The sequence below is a fragment of the Phasianus colchicus genome, chromosome 1 (genome assembly GCF_987193195.1).
Source record: "Phasianus colchicus chromosome 1, bPhaCol1.hap1.1, whole genome shotgun sequence".
Classification (NCBI taxonomy): domain Eukaryota; kingdom Metazoa; phylum Chordata; class Aves; order Galliformes; family Phasianidae; genus Phasianus; species Phasianus colchicus.
In genome coordinates this window covers 8,569,294-8,587,900 of record NC_143436.1, presented here as the reverse complement: position 1 = coordinate 8,587,900, position 18,607 = coordinate 8,569,294, and the positions used below count along the sequence as shown (strand labels likewise).

General features: G+C 43.3%; 2 protein-coding genes across 4 annotated transcripts in view; one reads left to right on the top strand and one right to left on the bottom strand.

The window, feature by feature from the left end:
- Window positions 1-12,463, top strand: part of DMTF1 (cyclin D binding myb like transcription factor 1) — a 28,484-nt gene extending 16,021 nt beyond the window's left edge. Inside the window, exons 11-17 of the mRNA XM_031590296.2 lie at window positions 843-994; window positions 2,453-2,668; window positions 5,196-5,281; window positions 5,948-6,106; window positions 6,761-7,147; window positions 9,761-9,908; window positions 10,728-12,463. Coding sequence (XP_031446156.1) covers window positions 843-994; window positions 2,453-2,668; window positions 5,196-5,281; window positions 5,948-6,106; window positions 6,761-7,147; window positions 9,761-9,908; window positions 10,728-10,837 — 1,258 coding nt within the window. The 3' untranslated portion in view covers window positions 10,838-12,463. The remainder of the gene's footprint in view (window positions 1-842; window positions 995-2,452; window positions 2,669-5,195; window positions 5,282-5,947; window positions 6,107-6,760; window positions 7,148-9,760; window positions 9,909-10,727) is intronic.
- TMEM243 (transmembrane protein 243) lies at window positions 12,361-18,477 on the bottom strand. 3 transcript variants are annotated; one of them, XM_031590421.2, is made up of 4 exons: window positions 18,156-18,477; window positions 15,148-15,198; window positions 14,359-14,463; window positions 12,361-12,554 (listed from the first exon to the last, which is right to left on the bottom strand). In XM_031590421.2, exons 1-4 carry the CDS (start codon window positions 18,231-18,233, stop codon window positions 12,432-12,434), a joined length of 357 nt encoding a protein of 118 aa, XP_031446281.1. In that variant the 5' UTR covers window positions 18,234-18,477; the 3' UTR covers window positions 12,361-12,431. The 3 variants fall into 3 exon arrangements, with proteins under 3 accessions (XP_031446281.1, XP_031446346.1, XP_089991271.1); XM_031590486.2 differs by lacking the exon at window positions 18,156-18,477 and adding an exon at window positions 17,051-18,145; XM_090135145.1 differs by lacking the exon at window positions 18,156-18,477 and adding an exon at window positions 17,065-18,145.
- Between the last annotated feature and the right edge of the window lie 130 nt (window positions 18,478-18,607).

The window sequence follows — 18,607 nt, the reverse complement described above, 5'->3', positions numbered from 1 at the left end:
TCAGGATTGGTTTTGGTACCTTTTTCCATTTTTTTTTTGTTTGTTTCTTTTAGCTATCAATATTCAGTATCATTGCTTGATTTATGAAGAGAATTTAACTTTTACAAAAATCCTTTCCCTTCTTGCTTTTCACCTCTCTTTCATGTGCTCCAGGTACAGATGAGCAGGAGGCACTTCAGAGATATTAACAGTATTCAGACAGATTCTGGTAGAATCCAGTGTTGTGCGTAACGTCTGCCAGAACTGTGTGGAGACTGCTCCTTTCCTGGAGAGCCTGATGGGATTAATTTATGAGGAACCATTTAATATTGTAGCTAATTTCATCTTTATCTACTTTGGCTAAGAAGCATTTGAGAGGAGGCAAAAATAAATAAATAAATTAAGGATGGATGAGTGTTATTTAGGAGAAAACAGAAGTAAACATAACATGAAATTAATTAAGTGAACGTTCAGAGTGAATCTCAGGAAATATTTCCCACTGTGGAGATGTGTTTGAGGAATGATTTTCCAAAGAATAAAAGACACAAATGCCATTGTTTGTAATGCCTAACAATAATCTGAATGAAGCCCTAATGTATACGTAATAAGGAGAATAATCCTGCATGGCAAGGAGATGGACTGGCTCATCTAACAGGTCTAGTCCATTTTCTGTTGTTCATGATTTTGCTTGACCTCTGGCAGCGTGGAGCCTTGGAAGCGTATGTCGATACATGAGCTCTGGCAGACTATTCACTAGCATGCCATTTTGCCTCTGTTACATGTGACAAGACCAGAGATGTGCAACACCCCTTCTGGTCCAGAGGGTAGTTTCTAACAGGTGAATGTTTTCTATATCCTGTCAGGATAGCGGAACTTGAAGTTTCTGATGAAAACGACATCAATTGGGATTTACTCGCTGAAGGATGGAGTAGTGTCCGCTCACCACAGTGGCTTCGGAGTAAATGGTGGACCATCAAAAGACAGATTGCAAACCACAAAGATGTTTCATTCCCTGGTAATGTACTAGTTGTGCACTTTTCTGAAAAAACTTCTTTCACAAGCATCAAAGGAATAAGGCTGGATTTTTTTGTCTACTTAAAGCATTGCAGGCTGAAGAGCACATTGCTTTGTAGGCTGGAAGTTACCAGCCCTTTGCTATCCGCTGGCTAAATTGCATCCACATCCAGTCTCTTGAGTGTTTCTGTTGAAACAAGCCAAATAGTTGTATACAACTTAACTGTAGATTTTGCCAAGTCCCTTATCTTTGTTTTAAGTGAGAGCACATAGATAAGCAGATCAGCTGGCAGGTCACAGTTGATGACAGTGTTTGGTATGTAGGGCAGCAGCCCCTTCAGTTTCAGAAGGATATGGATTTGCAGCCTAGCAGTGTCACCTCAGATTAGGTCTGTTGCATTTATCATTTTAAAGGTAATCTACGTGAGGTTAAATATTGGCTCTATGTTGACTGCAGCGAAAGGCAAATCAGTTACTTGCTGTACAGTGAGGAAGAGTGGAAGAATTGGGATTATAAAGCTCTCTAAATGTGTCGCTGATTCCTTTCATTCTTGGTCAGAGAAACTAGAGCCAAAGTTTCTGTGAACTTTCATTCACTCCTTCTTTTCTGTTGTGGATAGAGGAAAAAAAAATCACAGAAACATAGAAATTAGTCATATTGTAATGAAAGGTATAACATAATGGGAGGATGCAGTTGAGAGGGTGTCCCTGTTATGCTTAATATGGTACCAAACGTATATTAGTAGATAGCTGTATCAAATACTTGATAATATAAATACATGACTGAATCCACAAGATCTGTTCCTGTTTCCTTGATGAAAAATGCTCGTGCTGTCAAGAATGGGAGATGTGTAGCAGTTCCCTCTAATTGCATGCTAGAAGAACAAAGACCACAGCTTTGTCACTTTGTTTATGTCAACTTCAGAGGGACCAAAGTGATAGTAAGGGAAAATAGGTGGGTGGTTTTATTGGAGTAATGGGCCATTTTGTATGCAGATTGTAGTGCAGCTGCTGAGAGATTAATTCTGACTCATGATCCCTATTTCCAGTGACAGATCTGTCAACTACATGAATAAATCCAATCCAATCTTTTGCAAGATTAGAGGTTTACTTCTTACAGCAACATTGCCCAACTAGTGGTACAACATTTAATTCTAACTTGGCAAGATACTGCAAAAGCTTTTGAAGAGGTCTAAAATATTATGAGCATTTCTTTCTTTTCCATGCATGCTGAAATATCTAGTTTCTTTAAGAAATTCAGGCTCACTCCAGTAGGTAACTATAAATGTGTTGTATGTATGTAATAACTTTCTAGTTTAAAATCTCTCTGAATTAGTTAGGTTCCAACTTCAGAAGGATTTGGTTGTTTTGTTTTTTTTTTCATTTTGGATAAATGTCACATGCAGCATTTCAAATGTCCTTCTTCAACATACTTGAGCATGAATATTCTTTCTTTCAGTGCTGATAAAGGGTCTTAAACAACTGCATGAGAACCAAAAAAACAATCCAGGGCACCAGCTTTCAGAGAACAAATCTGGAGGTGGATTACCAAACAGTAACTCCAGTTCAGGGGTTCAGCACGTGCAGATTCGAGTGGCTCGCTTGGAGGAGAATGCAGGGAACACACCAGGCCCTGTGACAGCTTTGCAGATCCCAGTCCAGATTACACATGTCTGTAAGTAGCTGAAATGCACGACTTGCTGTCCTCTAATGAAACTAAAGCTTTCTTACGTTAAGAAGGTGAAGGAGGAGTTAATTCTGCTTTGGCCATGACATAATTTCAGATTCAGTTTACCCATTTCTAACTTCGTTAGGCAGATTTAGCTGCAACTGAGAATAGGAGATAGACATGGCAATTGGAGTGCCTGCACACGTGATTTCTCTCTGCGTGGACAGAAGAGTGTGCTGTATAACATGTTAGTTGGAAAAGCCTCTTTTGAAAAGGCCTTTTGAGAACATGCAGAGGCCTCTTCAGGAAAATGCAGTAGCTGTATTTAATGTTCAAGTTTTTTTTCTGGTAACTCTTGTCCACAATATGGAATATAATCTACAAGATCTTTTGTGAAATACATTACACTGCTGTGCCTAATTTCTGATAAGGGGCATTGAAGGAAGAAGGTATGCAGTAGTTTTTCCAGTCCTGCTCCATTTTATGCAGTTATTTCTAGGCACAGGCAGCCTGGAAAGCGTTAGTTGCTGATTCACACTCATGAGTTCAGCTGATGATCTTCTCTAACCATTTTTTTTAAATTGGTGCTTCCCATCCTCTTAAGGAAGAGCTTTACTCATTAGCAAACGTTTATTACCAGCTCTATCCTGACTGTCATTCTTTTTGTTTGGTTTTGTAGCTAATCTTATTAGGTAACTCCAGTTACTCCAATCCTGTGACCCCATAAACAGCCTGTCATCTCCATTGACTACCATTCTTCAATTTAGTTAGCTTACTGATTAAAATGTTAGTTAGTTAGGCTAAGAACTGATTCTTCAGAGTATGAGTAGTCAGGTAAATAAATTTCTGTTGATAATTTCACTAGATTAATCTGTCTTAATCTACTTAAGTGCCATCTTCATTTTATTTAGTTTATTTCTTAGAATGCTATGCACTACAATGCTTAGAATGTTTTACCTGTAGTAACACATCAGTAGTGTCATAAGTTCTACCCAACTTGGTCAAAGCTACTGGTTTTTGATGAGCCAACTGGTATTTTGTAACCCTTAAGTTCTTTCAGAGTTCTGTAGTGGTTATTTTGTGATGTCACTCGCCTCTCTGTCTGCTTAACAAGCTTCCTCCCCGTGCTAATCTGCTTTCTGGAAGAGTTTTGCTTGTGTAATCAAAGTGAATTTTTTATCATGACTTTTCTGTCTGTTTCTCTATGCCATGAGAGCTAAACCTATTAGACAATTGCAGCTACATATGATAGAAGACTCTGTGTTTCAAAGGGATAATTCCTATAAGTATTCTGGACATAACTGGCTAGGTAACAGACAGTCCACACCTCACAGCTATCTGCTGTTGGATGCCAGGAAATCTGCAGCAGGAAACCTTGGACATGCCACTGCAGTAATAAAAGTTTCAAAGTCAGAGCTCCTGTCTTAGCAACCAAAATTAGTCTACTTTGAAAGCACAGACTCTGAGATGATTAAGTTTTCAGTGCTTGTAGCATTGCTGTCGTCATATCTTTTGCCCTATAAGTATGGAGTTACTGTATAATCTCAGACAAAGTATTAATTTGTCATCAGCTTCCTGGAACTTCTGAGTTTTTCAAGAGTAAAGTTCTTAATTCTGGTTCTAAGCAGAGTTTTTGATACCTTTTAAAGCCTGGAGTACTACTTGTTTAGACATGGTGATCCTTAAATGTGACACATAAACTATATGTTACGCTTTTCATAGCTACTGTTAGCACGAATGGAAGTAATTACATAAATACTTGTAATCATAGAGTAATAGAATCATAAGGTAACACATGATAAGAGTGATGAGAATACTGACAGCTTTTCTACATTTCAGCCACAGCACACAAGATACCTTGGGGAGTGTCTGATCTGTCATCAGTGGCTGACATACTGTGAAGAGCAGAAAGAGTTAAAACCAAGAATAAAAATAAAAAAGTAATATAAAAATAAACATCTCAATATTACATCTGACAGTGGTTTAAAAAAATAATACTCGATTCAAAAGATATCATTACACCAGAACTTAAAAATTTCATACATATCTTAAGTAGTTAGATGATGTTTAACTAATTAGATGACATAAAGGGTGGAGAAGCACGGGAACAGGGTTGCCTGAGGAGGCTGTGGACACCCCATCCCTGGAGGCATTCAAGGCCAGGCTGGATGTGGCTCGGGGCAGCCTGGTCTGGTGGTTGGTGACCCTGCACATAGCAGGGGGTTGAAACCAGATGATCATTGTGGTCCTTTTCAACCCAGGCCATTCTGTGATTCTGTGATGTCAGGTTTAGTGTTTGCTTTTATCACTGTGTGTACTTTCTTTTGCTGCTTTGGAGCCTTCTGTACATGATATAGTACCTTAGGTACCAAACTAGAGAGCCTTGTCATTAGGATTGCAGTCAGTTTTCTTTTCCATATTACTAGAATTAACAATTTTCTGCTGTGTAGCAATTATAGTATGTAATGCTCTCTGCAGCACCAAAACATTTTGGTTTACCCACTTACCCTTAATTTTTTTCTTCCTTTTGCAGCCTCAACAGATTCCCCTGCTGCTACAGTTGACTCTGAGACGATAACGCTAAACAGTGGAACACTACAGACCTTTGAGATTCTTCCAGTAAGTAAGAGAGAACTGGTGGTTGGCTATGTTGTTTTTTTTCTCTTCAGCTCAGCTATTTCTGAGACTGGAACTGGGCGTTTTCAGAAAAAGAAGTCTCAAATGGAAAGAGGAATTTAACAGATATGAAGCTTCTAAAGGTTGTAAGCGAAGTGTATTTCCAGAGCTTTAATTTTTTAGGACCATGGAGCACAATGTGAATTGCAGTTACATGCTTTAAATCTGTCTTGATGCTTTAATGCTATGAAGTTTCTCTTCATGGTTATGTCTTGTTGAAATCTGACATAACGGGCAGAGGAAGCTCCCAGCAAGTAGAGATTCTTTAGTTCCACTGTGCTGGGATTTATAGCACTTTGTCTCATTTCAGTGTTGACAGTAAGTGGAATGTATTCACATCCTACCTGCTGTTGTACCTCATAATACAGTCCTACGTGACTTAATATCTGTCTCTGTGGCCTAAGGCCATAGATGAGATTGTTTTTATTTTCTTGAGTACAGTATAGCAATTGGTGCAGCAGGAATTGGGGTTTGGTTTGGTTTTGGGTTGTTTTTTTTGCAGGGGGCGTTACAGTTAGGCTAGTTCATGTAAATAAGCATGCTTTGGGTGCTGAGTGTGGCCCAAGAAGGCAGTATGTTTGGGTATTAAACTTGTGTTGTCTCTTGTAGTCTTTCCATCTCCAACCTACAGGAACACCAGGTACATACTTGCTACAGACAAGCTCAAGCCAAGGCCTTCCTTTAACATTGACAACTAGTCCTACCATGACCCTAACAGCTGCTGCTGCTCCAGCCTCTCCAGAACAGATCATAGTTCATGCCTTATCTGTACGTATTCTGAGCAATGAAATGACTGACGTTTGGGCAGGGAGGGAAATTTGACAGTGCAGGTATCTGTCTGTATTTGCATGTTAAATTTGTAAAGCAGTTCTTAAGACATAGCAATGTTACTTTACTTAAAATACTAAAAATGTGAGCATATCTTTTTGTGTTGTTTTTTTAAGTCTCTTTATGTTACTTGAAAATTTGGCTTAGATAGTTCTTACTGTGGCTGAACATGATGTCTCCATCTAGTGGTTTGTCCCAGCAAAACTACAGTTTCCCGATGTTTCATTTATTCTAACAAGCAAATACTCATATTTACAAAACTTATAGTGGGAGTCCTGGTATTCATTAGGGGGAGAGTAAGAGGAGACTGAAAATTGAATAACAAATGCAATGTAAAAGTCAGGAAAAGAAAACATCTCTAACCTTTTAAAAATCTGGGGCAATCCTCACCCGAACAGTTGCTTTGGTTTCATATTATGTGTGTACTTTATACAGTTAGCACAAGATCAGCATGTGATCTGTGTTGATGCACTACACATATAGACCTCAATTACACTTAGTAATGGCTTCTTTTCTGATTGCTGAAAGATGTGAAGATACCTGAAGGGTTTTTGTATCTCCTTTTTTTTTTTTTTTCCCAAATATTCCTTGCAGCCAGAGCACTTGTTGAATACAAGTGACAATGTCACAGTGCAGTGTCACACACCAAGTGTCATCATCCGCACCGTTGCTGCTGAAGATATCTCCTCCTCTGTCACTCAGGCAGAACTTACTGTTGATTCAGACATTCAGGCAGCTGACCTGACAGATCCACCTGATAGCCTGGAAACAAACAGCTTCCCTGATGATATCCATCAATCCAAGCTGAGTGATGAAGAGCATTCAGCGTATAATGAAGATGATGCCTCAAAATTCAGCAGCAGGAATAGTAGTGAACTGATGGATGGAGTTATGGTAAGAACTGAAGAGGAGATTTCAGGTGCCAGCCTGAAGCAGGAAGAGGATTCTCACTCTGATTTACCCAGCACGTACGTCACTGAGGTAATCGAGTGGATAATACCTGATTTTTTTTTCCCTGCTTCTATATTGAGAACAATTTCCTTGCATCTTTGACCTTTATGCTAGTCTATTCATATCAATATGTCAGTGATTTAATGCATATTATAATTCTGAGGGCTTTATTTTTAAATCCTCTATCATTAATATGTTATGAATGTGAAAGTGGTATGATTTAATTTGGAACTTGGGCTTAAATTTGACTTCATCTTGGGCACTGAATACTTCCCTAGCTGTGGAGTTGCTTCACCACTCAGGGTACTTTGGAGTGGTGACTGTAGAAAGTAGTGATGCTAGTGGCATGGAACAGCTGTCTTCATTACCATTTGATGCTGTTTAAACCAGACCGTGAAATTTTGATGCATGTATTTTACAGGTAGGTAGACTGCTGAGCAAAGGAGGTGAGAGAGTATTCAACTTTTGCTCTACGAATTTAATAGTGTATTTCTGTATGCACCACTTACCTTGGTTTCCATTTTTGAGGACTTCCTTTAAACAGTGTACTCCAGTTAAGTATCTGTTATGTAGGAATGAGAAGCATTTAAACCATCTAGATTTGTTGCTTCCATCTCATTCAGCTCAGATATCTCTGATGCAAAAACAAGTATATCCAAATGATTTCAGGCATTTGGAGTGTTTATATAGAATTCTTCCATCTTTGACTTACTGAAACTATCACAGAAAATAAGGGGAAGGAAAGTGGAAATATGAAAAAGAAGACAGTGCTATTTAGCGGGTAGAAAATAACTCTTTCTTTAGAAGCTGGATTAGGTTAGACAGTGGCAAGCAATGAGTTAGATTCAAATACTGCCTCCTATTCTCCAAAACAGAAAGCTTTACAGTTGCTGTAATTCTGCTTTATATCCATCTTGAAAAATCCATTGTTAATATATTTGGACTTTGTTAGACTTTGGCTTTGCAAAACTGAGTAGGCATTGCACATCCATTATGCTCTCACTAAGAGGAGGATCTTTGTATTTCTCAAAGGTCTGCTATTGCATCCAAAGATGGAGATTATTCTTCTGTGTTCTTCTTTCTTGTCTCATAGTAGAAACAGTTGTAAAATTTGTTCTTCTTTATAATTCTTACTTGCTTTATCCTTCTAATTAAATTCAAGTTTCTGTGTGCTTAAATTCCAGGAAACAGAGACTGTCTGTGGGTTTCTAAATGAAATGTCACTCTACAAAGACAGGTCTAAATTATGCTTACTTTAAGCCAGTGTTATTCTTCTGCACTTGTGAGCATTGTGCTGTTGCTGTGAGTATGGGCAGTGGGAAGTACTGAGTTGTGCTGCAGAGATTTGTTATTTCTGCCTGGGAAAGGTGCCCATTTGTCACAGTGGCATTTTCAGGTTTTTTCACACCTCCTTTTCTCAGTTTTAAGCTTTGCCACATCATGCTTTTCACGGGCAGGTTTTTATCTGTGTTCTCTGCAGAAACTGACTTTTGCAGCTCAGGCACACTGTGCCTTGCATGAATGAGTACGCATCTGGAGTGAGCTTAAATCATTGAGCTGCAGCACAGGTAGTCAACTCATCTTCAGCAGCACAGCACAAAGTATTTAGGATGCTGCCTGTGCAAAAACATTGTGGAAACTATATAAGGAAACAGTTTTCCTATAACTAACTGGAACCTGGAGATTTTCTTGAGTAGAAGGGGCTGCTATCTCTACAAACATTTCCTGTACCCTCTGAAAACAGGGATAAATCCCTGTATTTTCACTCTGCCAGCTGCATTTGCTATTGTTCTGCATCAGTAATTCTTGAAGGTTGAATGAACCTTACGCACGTTGCACACACAAACTGGAATTCAAATATCTGGTTACCCTGTCAGTATTAACTAGGATGTCTTTCCACTGCACATGCAGAACCAGGAGTCCACTGGAGTGTGCTGTGACACCATGTAAGCCAAGTGTATTATTTCCTATCAGTGCTAGCACTACAACAAGGAAAGAGGCAGCAACAGCAGCTGTGGGACTACAAGAAAGTAGGGATATTGACAGCTTGCTGGAAGGAATGAGTGTGTTGCCAATTCTTTTGATATAATGTGGTTCAACCAAAAAAGTTCTGAGCCACCCTTCTGTCAGCAAATTATAGGACAAGACACAACATTTAAAATTGGTCTTCTGAGCTGTGTGTCCATTAGTTAAAACTTGTCACAGAAGCTATGAGACAAAGTTATTAAGCTCAAGTAAACCTATTATCACATTTGTGGAGTTGGTAGGTGCTATAAAGATATTGCTTCAGTCTCTCAGAACATCTAGGGAGCAAATAGAGGAATGAATTAATTATTCCTGTTAATAGACAGAATTTGTTACTTACATGAGATGGTTTTATCACTGCTGTGCAGTCTCTCATTTCCTCTCCCCATGTCCCCGATACTGTTCACAGGGTAGAATTCTCTTATCTCATTTTGAATGCCTATCCTAGGATGAAATGTACCCTACGAATGCTGAAGTAAGTAGCTCAGATGTTGACATTTCAACTTACAGAGATAAAATTCATCTGTTGCTTTTTCTGGAGTATGGCAGGCCAAAGCAAAGTTCTGTTTGTGCTACCAAGAATAATACCCACACATCCTTTCCTTCTGTGTTTTGCAGGACCTGGGTTCTCCAACAATAGAAGAACAAGTTGATCAGCCTACAATAGATGATGAGACTGTGCTTATTGTTCCTTCTTCCCATGGTTTTATCCAGACATCAGATGATATCGACAGTGAATCAGTGTTGCCCCTGACAACTCTAACAGGTATGACAGTCCCTTTGTAGGATTCACTACATCAGAATAGCACTTTTGAGTTCCTTTAAACAGCGCTTCATAGATCCAGATCCTTACTTTCTCTAGAGTTGTTTTCCTTATCATTGCTATGAAACTTTAACCAATTTGATTAGCTCACTTATATCAGTGGAAGGGGAAGAAAGTCTCACTTAACCTCATGGGAAAAGCAATAGAATTGCAGGTGCTTCCTGACTTGCTGAGCTGTTCCTATTGTCCTTGAGCCTTGAATTAGTACACATAGGCTAATGAGTAACTGTTTAGTGCACATTTCTTCATGCCTGCTGATAGAATGATATTGGTTTCCCATTTGAGAGAACACTGGAGACATCAGAAATGCAATTTGCCACTTGTTACTCTCATAGTGAGAGGCTGGGCTCTTTGGGATGTTTGCACAGTGCTCACCTGGAAGGGCTTGGTAGCTTACGCCACATTTTCCAGTGCCAGGAGTAATCTCATACTTGGAAACAGCATAGGAATATTCTCCCAGTGCTGCACCTAACAAATAATCCTTTCTGGAGGAAGGATCTCCTTGCATAGCCATCTGAGGATCAGCCTTAGGCCTGATGCATCAGTAGCTGGGGAGTCTAAATCTGGGTCACACTAGTTGCTTCTGTATTAGTCATGGCTTCACTTGGAACTAGAAATTGAGAACTAGTTGCATTTGAGTTAACATTGCCTAAAATTGTTCCAAAGCTCAGACTGCATTTTCTGTGTCGTAGGTATTTAACATTTTGTTATAATGGAACAATAAATAATGGATGAGTTCTAATTTACTGTGTCTCATGGCAGATCCTATCCTACAGCATCATGGAGATGGATCACACATTATTGGCTCATCACTGGGCAGTCCTGACTCAGAAGATTCGAAAGATGTTGAAGATCTAGTGAGCTGTCACTGAGAGAAGCAGTAATCATGTCCATTTTGTATTGACTGTGTTTGCATTGTGAAATTAGTTACAACCCTGTGCCACGTTTCCAAAGAAAGCAGTCAGTCTGTGTCTTTAAAAAGAAACTTACAGTTTGAAATAACGACAGTGCACTTTTTCTGCTCAGGCCATTTACCTCATTTGTGAAGGGTTACAGAGGAGCCAATAGAAGCCTGATGTACTACGACCCAGCCAGGGTGTTCCAGTGTTTCCCTGTTGGCAGTGCTCACTGCTAGGAGCCACGTGGTCAATTCTGATCTGACTTGTGCTGAACTGCACATCTCAAAAACTGGACAGAAGGCAGAGATTGTGGACCGTAGCCTCTTAGTGCCACAGCAAGAAATAGTTTGCACATGTTTCATGAAGAATGGGTGATGATTTCTGCACTTACTGACTCTTGCAATATGTGGAGCAAGACTGTTACATTTCAGGAAGAAATGTGTTCCATCAAAGACTTCAGGGAGCATGGGTAGCATCGCAAAGAAATGGTCTGTATTCCCATCTCATCATTAGTATGTCTACAGCATAGGACTTAAGACAGGTGCTTATGGGATTTGTCGGGTCTGCTTGTTCCTGAGTAGTCCGTTGCTGGCAACGGAGAGAACTCAGAAAGATCATTTGTGGAAAATCTTTTTTGTTTTCCTTCCTTCATCACTACATTAAGCTGAATAAAAAGGGAAGGCCTATGAGAAAGGGAAGCTACGACTACCCACCAGCCTCTCCCTGAACTATTTTGAAGGTCGTTGTGAGTATGCTGGAACGTTTGGTCTCGCTGTTTACATGACACTACCAGCCACCTCTAGAGGTGATTTACACAGCAAGGGAGTAGATGGGAGGTTGGTGTGGAGGTGGCAAAGTCTTGGAGAAATAGCTCTGTGAGAACTTGGGCACAGAGCCCTGAGGCAAAGGAAGCCAATTAATTCCTACATTCAAGGATTGCAACAGACACTAGGCTGAGCAGCAGCCTGTTAGCTAGGGACTGAGAGTAAAAGCTATAGAAACTAAAGACTCATGTATAAATTATTTTATTTATTTCTGTAATTAGCTCTTCATAATCAAGAGTTGGTCTTTTTCAGTCTGTGGTTTTGTTAATGTGAAAAATAAGTTGTAGTTTCAAATGGTTGCCTAGGGAACAGAAGTAATTGTATATTCAGTTTAAACAAAATAAAGAGTATTTGTCTTATGTAACTGTAAGATGCCATTTATTTATACTGCTACAGATCCTTGCAATGCTGCAGTTTATTTGTACAGTAATAAAAAATGCTTTTTTTTTTCCAAAAATGAAAAAGCTTGTGCCATTCAGAAACATCAGTACAACTGGAATGTTTATTAAGTGCAACAGTAGCTCTTCAAAAAAAAGCAGGATGTCACATCTTATGGCAATAATTCTCCCCAACAAGAGGGACATTACATATACATTTACATGAAAATCATGTACTGATTTGTCCTTGCACAATCCACTTCTTTCAGGCTAACTGTACTCATTTATGTGTCTCAGGTAGAGCTGAGAGCTGAGCTGAAAGCAGTCTGATACAACAGCGTCATCGCTGGGTATTCCCAATGCCTGTCATTTACCCACTTCATGGAAGTACAGGTTGGCACATATACATAACATGACGATAGAGAATAATACATAGTAAATTAGGTTCCTGAATTTAGGTTCCAGGTCTCCCTGTCGATACCAGTAGATCTAGAAGAAAGAATGAGTTTTTAGATTAGTTAAAATGTCAGATATTTCTTCCTACAAAACTTTCTGTAGAAACTGAAGTGGCATCTTCTAGAATTGGGTGGGTTTGGGTTTTTTGTTTGTTTTTTTCTTAAGCAACCTAGCTTTGTCCAACTAGAGAAAACTAAATATTGAGTCCAGCAAATTGTCTTAATAGTTAAGATACAGCATTTTTCTTTTCCTTGAATACTTGTGGAATATGCAAACAAGAATTTGGCAAGGTGGTTTCCTCCGAAATATGACTGTCAGTGAAACCAAGGTATCAGGTTGGCCATGAACTCTTGGAAGGAGTCCAGAAGGAGGGCCACTAAGATGATCAAAGGGTTGGAGCACCTCTCCTATGAGGAAAGGTTGGGGGAACTGGGTTTGTTTAGCTTGGAGAAGAGAAGGCTCCAGGGAGATCTCACTGTGGCCTTCCAGTACTTGAAGGGAGTGTACAAACAGGAGGGGGAACGGCTGTTTACCAGTGTGGATAGTGATAGGACAAGGGGGAATGGTCTTACACTGAGACAGGAGGTTTAGGTTAGATATTAGGAGGAAGTTTTTCCACACAGAGGGTGGTGAAGCACTGGAAAAGCCCAAGGATGCTGTGGATGCCCCATCCCTGCAGGCATTCAAGGCCAGGCTGGATGTGGCTCTGGGCAGCCTGGTCTGGTGGTTGGCGACCCTGCACATAGCAGGGGGTTTGAAACTAGATGACCTTTGAGGTCCTTTTCGACCCGGGCCATTCTATGATTCTATGAAGACATGGGTTGTCCTCTCACATTTCTTGAAGAGACTTTGTTTTCACAGAATCATAAAATTGTATGAGTTGGAAAGGACACTTAAAGGTCATCTAGCCCAACCCCCCTAGAATGAACAGGGAAACCTACAGCTAGATCAGGTGCTCAGAGCCCCATCCAGCCTGACCTTGGATATCTCCTTGGATGGATTCCCCACCACCTCTGTAGCTAACTGTTCTAGTGCTTCAGTGCCCTTCCTGTGAAAAACTTTTTCCTTATATCCAATCTTTTTCTCTATATCCAGCCTCTTCTCGCTTGAGGAGTGTTTGGTTGTTTTCCCTACAGTAGTATTACAGAAAATCTTGTGAATTACATGGGGATTTATCTGCTGAATGACTCACAGGGAGGGTCCTCCCAAAGCTAGAAGCTGTTTTCAAGACCATAGAAATACAGACAGTCATCTGGGGCTAAGCAACACTGATTCGAGGAACAGCAGAATCCACATTGCTGCATTGTAAGATTGCTGACGTTGCAACGCCACAACTCACAAAAACAGCTGCCACCAAAGTTTCACAACAGTAATTACAGATCATGCCTGCACTCTTCCTCAAGCAGCTGCTAATTAGCAGGAGTACACTTGTTCTGCAAACAGAAAATAAAACTGGCAGTAAGCTGATTGTAAAAGGACAAATGGTCTTCAAGTCACTAAAAAATGAAGCCAACTGAAATGGTGTTTTTTGACTCACACAAATCAAAATTTAAGGGGAAAGGTAACCTGTCCATGCCTGTCCCCATTCTGCTCCTCTTCCCTTTGTAGGAGGAGGAATTGGGCAGTGTGAAAAGTTAACTAGAAACACATCTGGGTTGTGCAGTGTGACCTAAAGCTGACCTTGGAAGAGGTGCATTAGCAAGGCCTCCTGTGAGAGCAGTGAGATCTCACCAGTCTCTCAGGAGTGTAAGAAAGTAAAAGGCATCACGTAAACAAGTTTTTATTCATGTTCCACACAGTGACGCATGAAAGCATGCACAGCAGATGAGGTACTTACAAGTATGCCGGCAGAAATGCAACACAAGAAGATGCAGATAGCAAAAAATATATTCACAGGTTTTGGAGGTAGTTGTGGGAAGACAAAAGCACTGATCAAAGTGACCTGTAAGGAGGAAAACACAGATGAAAAAGTTGATCTCTCCAACCTTCATCTCTGTGAAGATGCAAGGTTCTCCACATTGGCTGAGCACCACAGCTGCCTGTCAAGTTTCTCATCAACGCTTGGAAACCCAGAGACCATCAGCCTCCCCAGGGTGAGACGTCAACTCCAAGGAAGCCAGCAGGCACAGGAGTGCACACAGACCAGGTGTGGAAGCCAACCTTCCCTACAGCCACCCTTATAGTTTCTCCCCAGCCCATCCCTGTCTCCTCCCATACACTACAGAACCAACACTCCATTTGTTGTGGTGGTTGGTCTGTCTTGAAAGTGTGGGGAAGACATAGCTTGAGACCTAGTGACTTCTTTAAAAAAACATGTATGTATCTATACATAGAGAGATGTAAAGAGAAAACAACCAATCTCCTGGATTAAGCCCTCTATACCTTGGCATGGCACGGACATAAGCTCCCATCCTTATCAGCTGGGGTTGCTTCAGTACTATCAGCCCTATAATGTCATGCTGGCAAAAGCTCAGAAAGCTGTGTAGCAACCAGGCCACAGGCATCTAAGGGACACTTTCACTCGAAAACTCAAGGATGGGTTTTCTGGGAGCATAATCAGCACTGGCTTCTGGTTTTCACCTGATCACCTACAGGAGACATGCAGAACGGGACATGGGGTACTTACTAGAAGCAGCAGGAACGTCAGGCTGCCAACAACTAAATTGATGATCCTGTCCTAAAGAGGAGAGAGGAGAATTACACACACGCCAAAATGCACATAAACCAGACATAGAGCACTGAATCAGTGAGCATTCCTGTTATCAAAAAAAAATGCGTTTTAGCCTCACTGCCTGAGAGTGACAGCACGATCGTAGAATTGTTTGAGTTGGAAGGGACCCTTAAAGGCCACCTAGTTCAACCCCCTGCACTGAACAGGGACATCCACAGCTAGATCAGGTTGCTCTGAGCTCCATCCAGCCTGACCTTGAGTGTCTCAGGTTGGAGAGGGGGAACAGAACCTGCATTCAGGCACCAGCAGCACAACACTCTGCCACATGGCACCAGTCCCTGTGGGTCAGGGTTTCCTGTGAGTGCTGAAATTTTCCAAGCAGGCCACTGGTGGAACAAGGTATTTCAGGTTACAGAGATTAGAGGCACTGATCCTGAAATCCCGGGCTTGGCAGAGCACTGACAGGCTGTGTTCCCCGCGGCCACTTCAGCTCCGGGCAGCTTAGCACAGCAAAAAGGTTAAAAATACACGAGCAGAGGCCGAGACGGCTAAAGGGGATTGGGGATGATGGAGCCTTTCACCTCCGGGCCATGTCCCAGAGCACAGACTGGGACAGTGATGGGTGGTTTCCAACTAGCAGCACCATTCACCACTCTAGGGAGACTTTCCTCCGGGATCTGCATCACTTTATTATTAGACTTGCACATCCAAGCCGTGAGCGTACGGGCTGCTCGGAGCTAAGCAGGAAGACTGCCTGTGCCAGCACAGCCTGAACGTGGGGACTCATTTATGATGGGGATGTCCCATCCCTGGAGGTGCTCAAGGTCAGGTTGGATGGGCCCTGGGCAGCCTGAGCTGGTGGGAGGCAAACAACCCATGGCAGGGGTTGGAGCTGGGTGGGTTTAAGGTCCCTTCCAACCCAAGCCGTTCTATGATTCCGTGACCCACAGGCATGATGGAAGAGCCATTGTCACATCTCACATCAACAGCTCCAGATGGCCAGCAGTACTCCCAGCATGACTCCAGCCTATCACAGCCATAGAGGACACCTTAGCCTACAGCCAGGTGACACTGCACGGAACTGCAGACACTATGACCCTATACACTACAGGAACCAAGCTCAGCTCCTCCAGCCACATGTCTGCCGTGCCTCCACCATCTCCTCATCACCACCCTGTGCTGCTCAGCCTCCTAACTGCCTTCTGCTCCCACCTGCACCAATCAGTGCCCACTCAGCTATACTGAAACGTTCCCACCACAAAGCAACATGAGCAGCTTCCTCTTTTAACTTCATCCTCTAGAAATCCCACACCTGCTTTGCCTATTGTCACATAGCCTCTCCTGCCTTCATTTTGCACTGTGTGCTACCCAGCGCTGCAGCCATAGTAACAGCAGCAGAATCTCCATCTCCCCATACTGATAACTTCCATATGGCTGCACCTGGGCGCTGCCCCTGACATCCCGAAGCCATTTCTGCAGACCTCCATGGTCCCTGATGCTCCGCCAGCTCAGCTCTGAGCCCACCAAAGCACAGCAGCACCACACTTATAGAACATCTCAGGTTGGAAAGTGTCCCACAAGGATCATTAAGCCCAACTCCCAGCTCCTCAGGGCCTCCCAAAATCCAAACCCTATGTCTGAGAGTGTTGGCCAAACTTGAACTTTGAGCTCAGGCTGCCCTGGCCTTTTTCCATGCTCACCGCCCTCTGGTGCAGACCCTAACACCCCCTGCCCCTCCCTTGGCAGCTCCATGCCATTCCCACAGGTCCCACCACTATCACCATCCCATGGCCAAGGCCACCTCCCTGCCCCGTCCCATTCCCCATCCCTACAGCACATCAAGGCACCCACCACCCACCCAGAAATCCCCACCAGCCCCATTCGTGCCCTGGTGCTCCTCCAAACCCGCTCCCATCTTGAGGCACAGTCAGCTCTCACTCGGACCCCTCCGGCATTTGTTCCTAAGCAACCCTGGGAATTCCCAAGGCACCATTCAGCACCAGCACAGAGATCCTTTGTCCGGCGCTGCCACGGATACGTGGACCTCTGCCTGTCCCATGCTGCATGTTTCCAAAAACCAAACACAGCAGATGGGCAGGGAGGAGATGTGCAGGATGCTGGATCCACAACGCAGCACACGAACTCAAATTAACGCCCGGTGGTTTTTATTGACTGCTCCCCACTGCACGCGGAGCAGCAACAGGAGAGAGATGAGAAGTCTGGGACCAAAGGCCTGCCCAGGGATGGAGAGTTCTGTCCCATCCCTGGAGATGCTCAAGGCCAGGCTGGATGGGGCAGCCAGCCCACGGCAGGGCTTGGAGCCGGGTGGGCTCTGAGTTCCCTTCCAGCCCCAGCTATTCTTTGGCTCTATGATTCTATGATGAATTTGGGGTTTGCCTATCTGGAAGGAGCCCTGCCCAGCCAGTCCTACTGCGCTGCGTCCCAGTGCTGCCAGGCTGTGCCCACTATTAACATCACACAGAATCATAGAATCCTTAGAGTCGGAAGGGACCTCTGAAGGCCAAACAGTCCAACTGCCCTGCAGTGACAGTGGAAGTTCGGGCTGTGGGGGGATCCTGGAGTCTCCTCTTTATGTGGGAGCAGCCCTGCTTTGGGGGTCCATCCTCACATCAGTTTCTGGGTCGGGGTTTTGCTGCGTGAGCAGCGCATGTTTGTCGGCAGGGACTCCTTAGGAGAGCGCATACATTGGTTTTGCCATTCCGCACATTCAAAGGGTGTTGTTTTTCTCACAATCCGGCAGCGTCTTTCTGTTTTTCTTCCTTTTGCGGGCAGCTTCGCAGTCATTTCTTTGCTTTCTGTTGCTGTCCCGGGGGTGCCGGGGGGAAGATACTCCTCCTTATTTGGGGCTGTTTGTCTCTACGGGACATCATTACCGGGGTACTCCTCCAGCAAAGCCCATCCGCGTCCCCCCCTTTTCCCCCTCCCCCGGCCGCAGCCCTTACCCTGGTCGAGGTCTCCCCGAACAGCGGGCGGTTGTCCGGCCCTCCCGTGCCGTAACTCCGGGCGGCGAAACCCTCCATAGCGGGGGGGCGCTGGGGCAGCCCGGGGGGGGCGCGCCCTCATGCTGCGCTCCGTGAGCCGCACCGCTCCGCGCCCGCACCGCTCCGCTCCGCTTCGCCGCCCGCGGCGCCGCCCCCGCTGCCGGTCCGGCCCCGCTCTGCTCACACACACAGACGCACAGACGCACAGACACACAGACAGACAGACACACACACACACACACGGCTGCGGCCGCACGCAGGTGCTGAACGGCCCGACCGCGGGGCCCAGAGGGTGAGGGGAGGAAGCGGGGGGGGGGGAGGGGAAGGAGCGATCGCCGTTCTGTTATGTTGGGTTTGTTTTTTTTTAATTACTTCATTTATTTTATTCTTTAATTACTTCATTTATTTTGTTC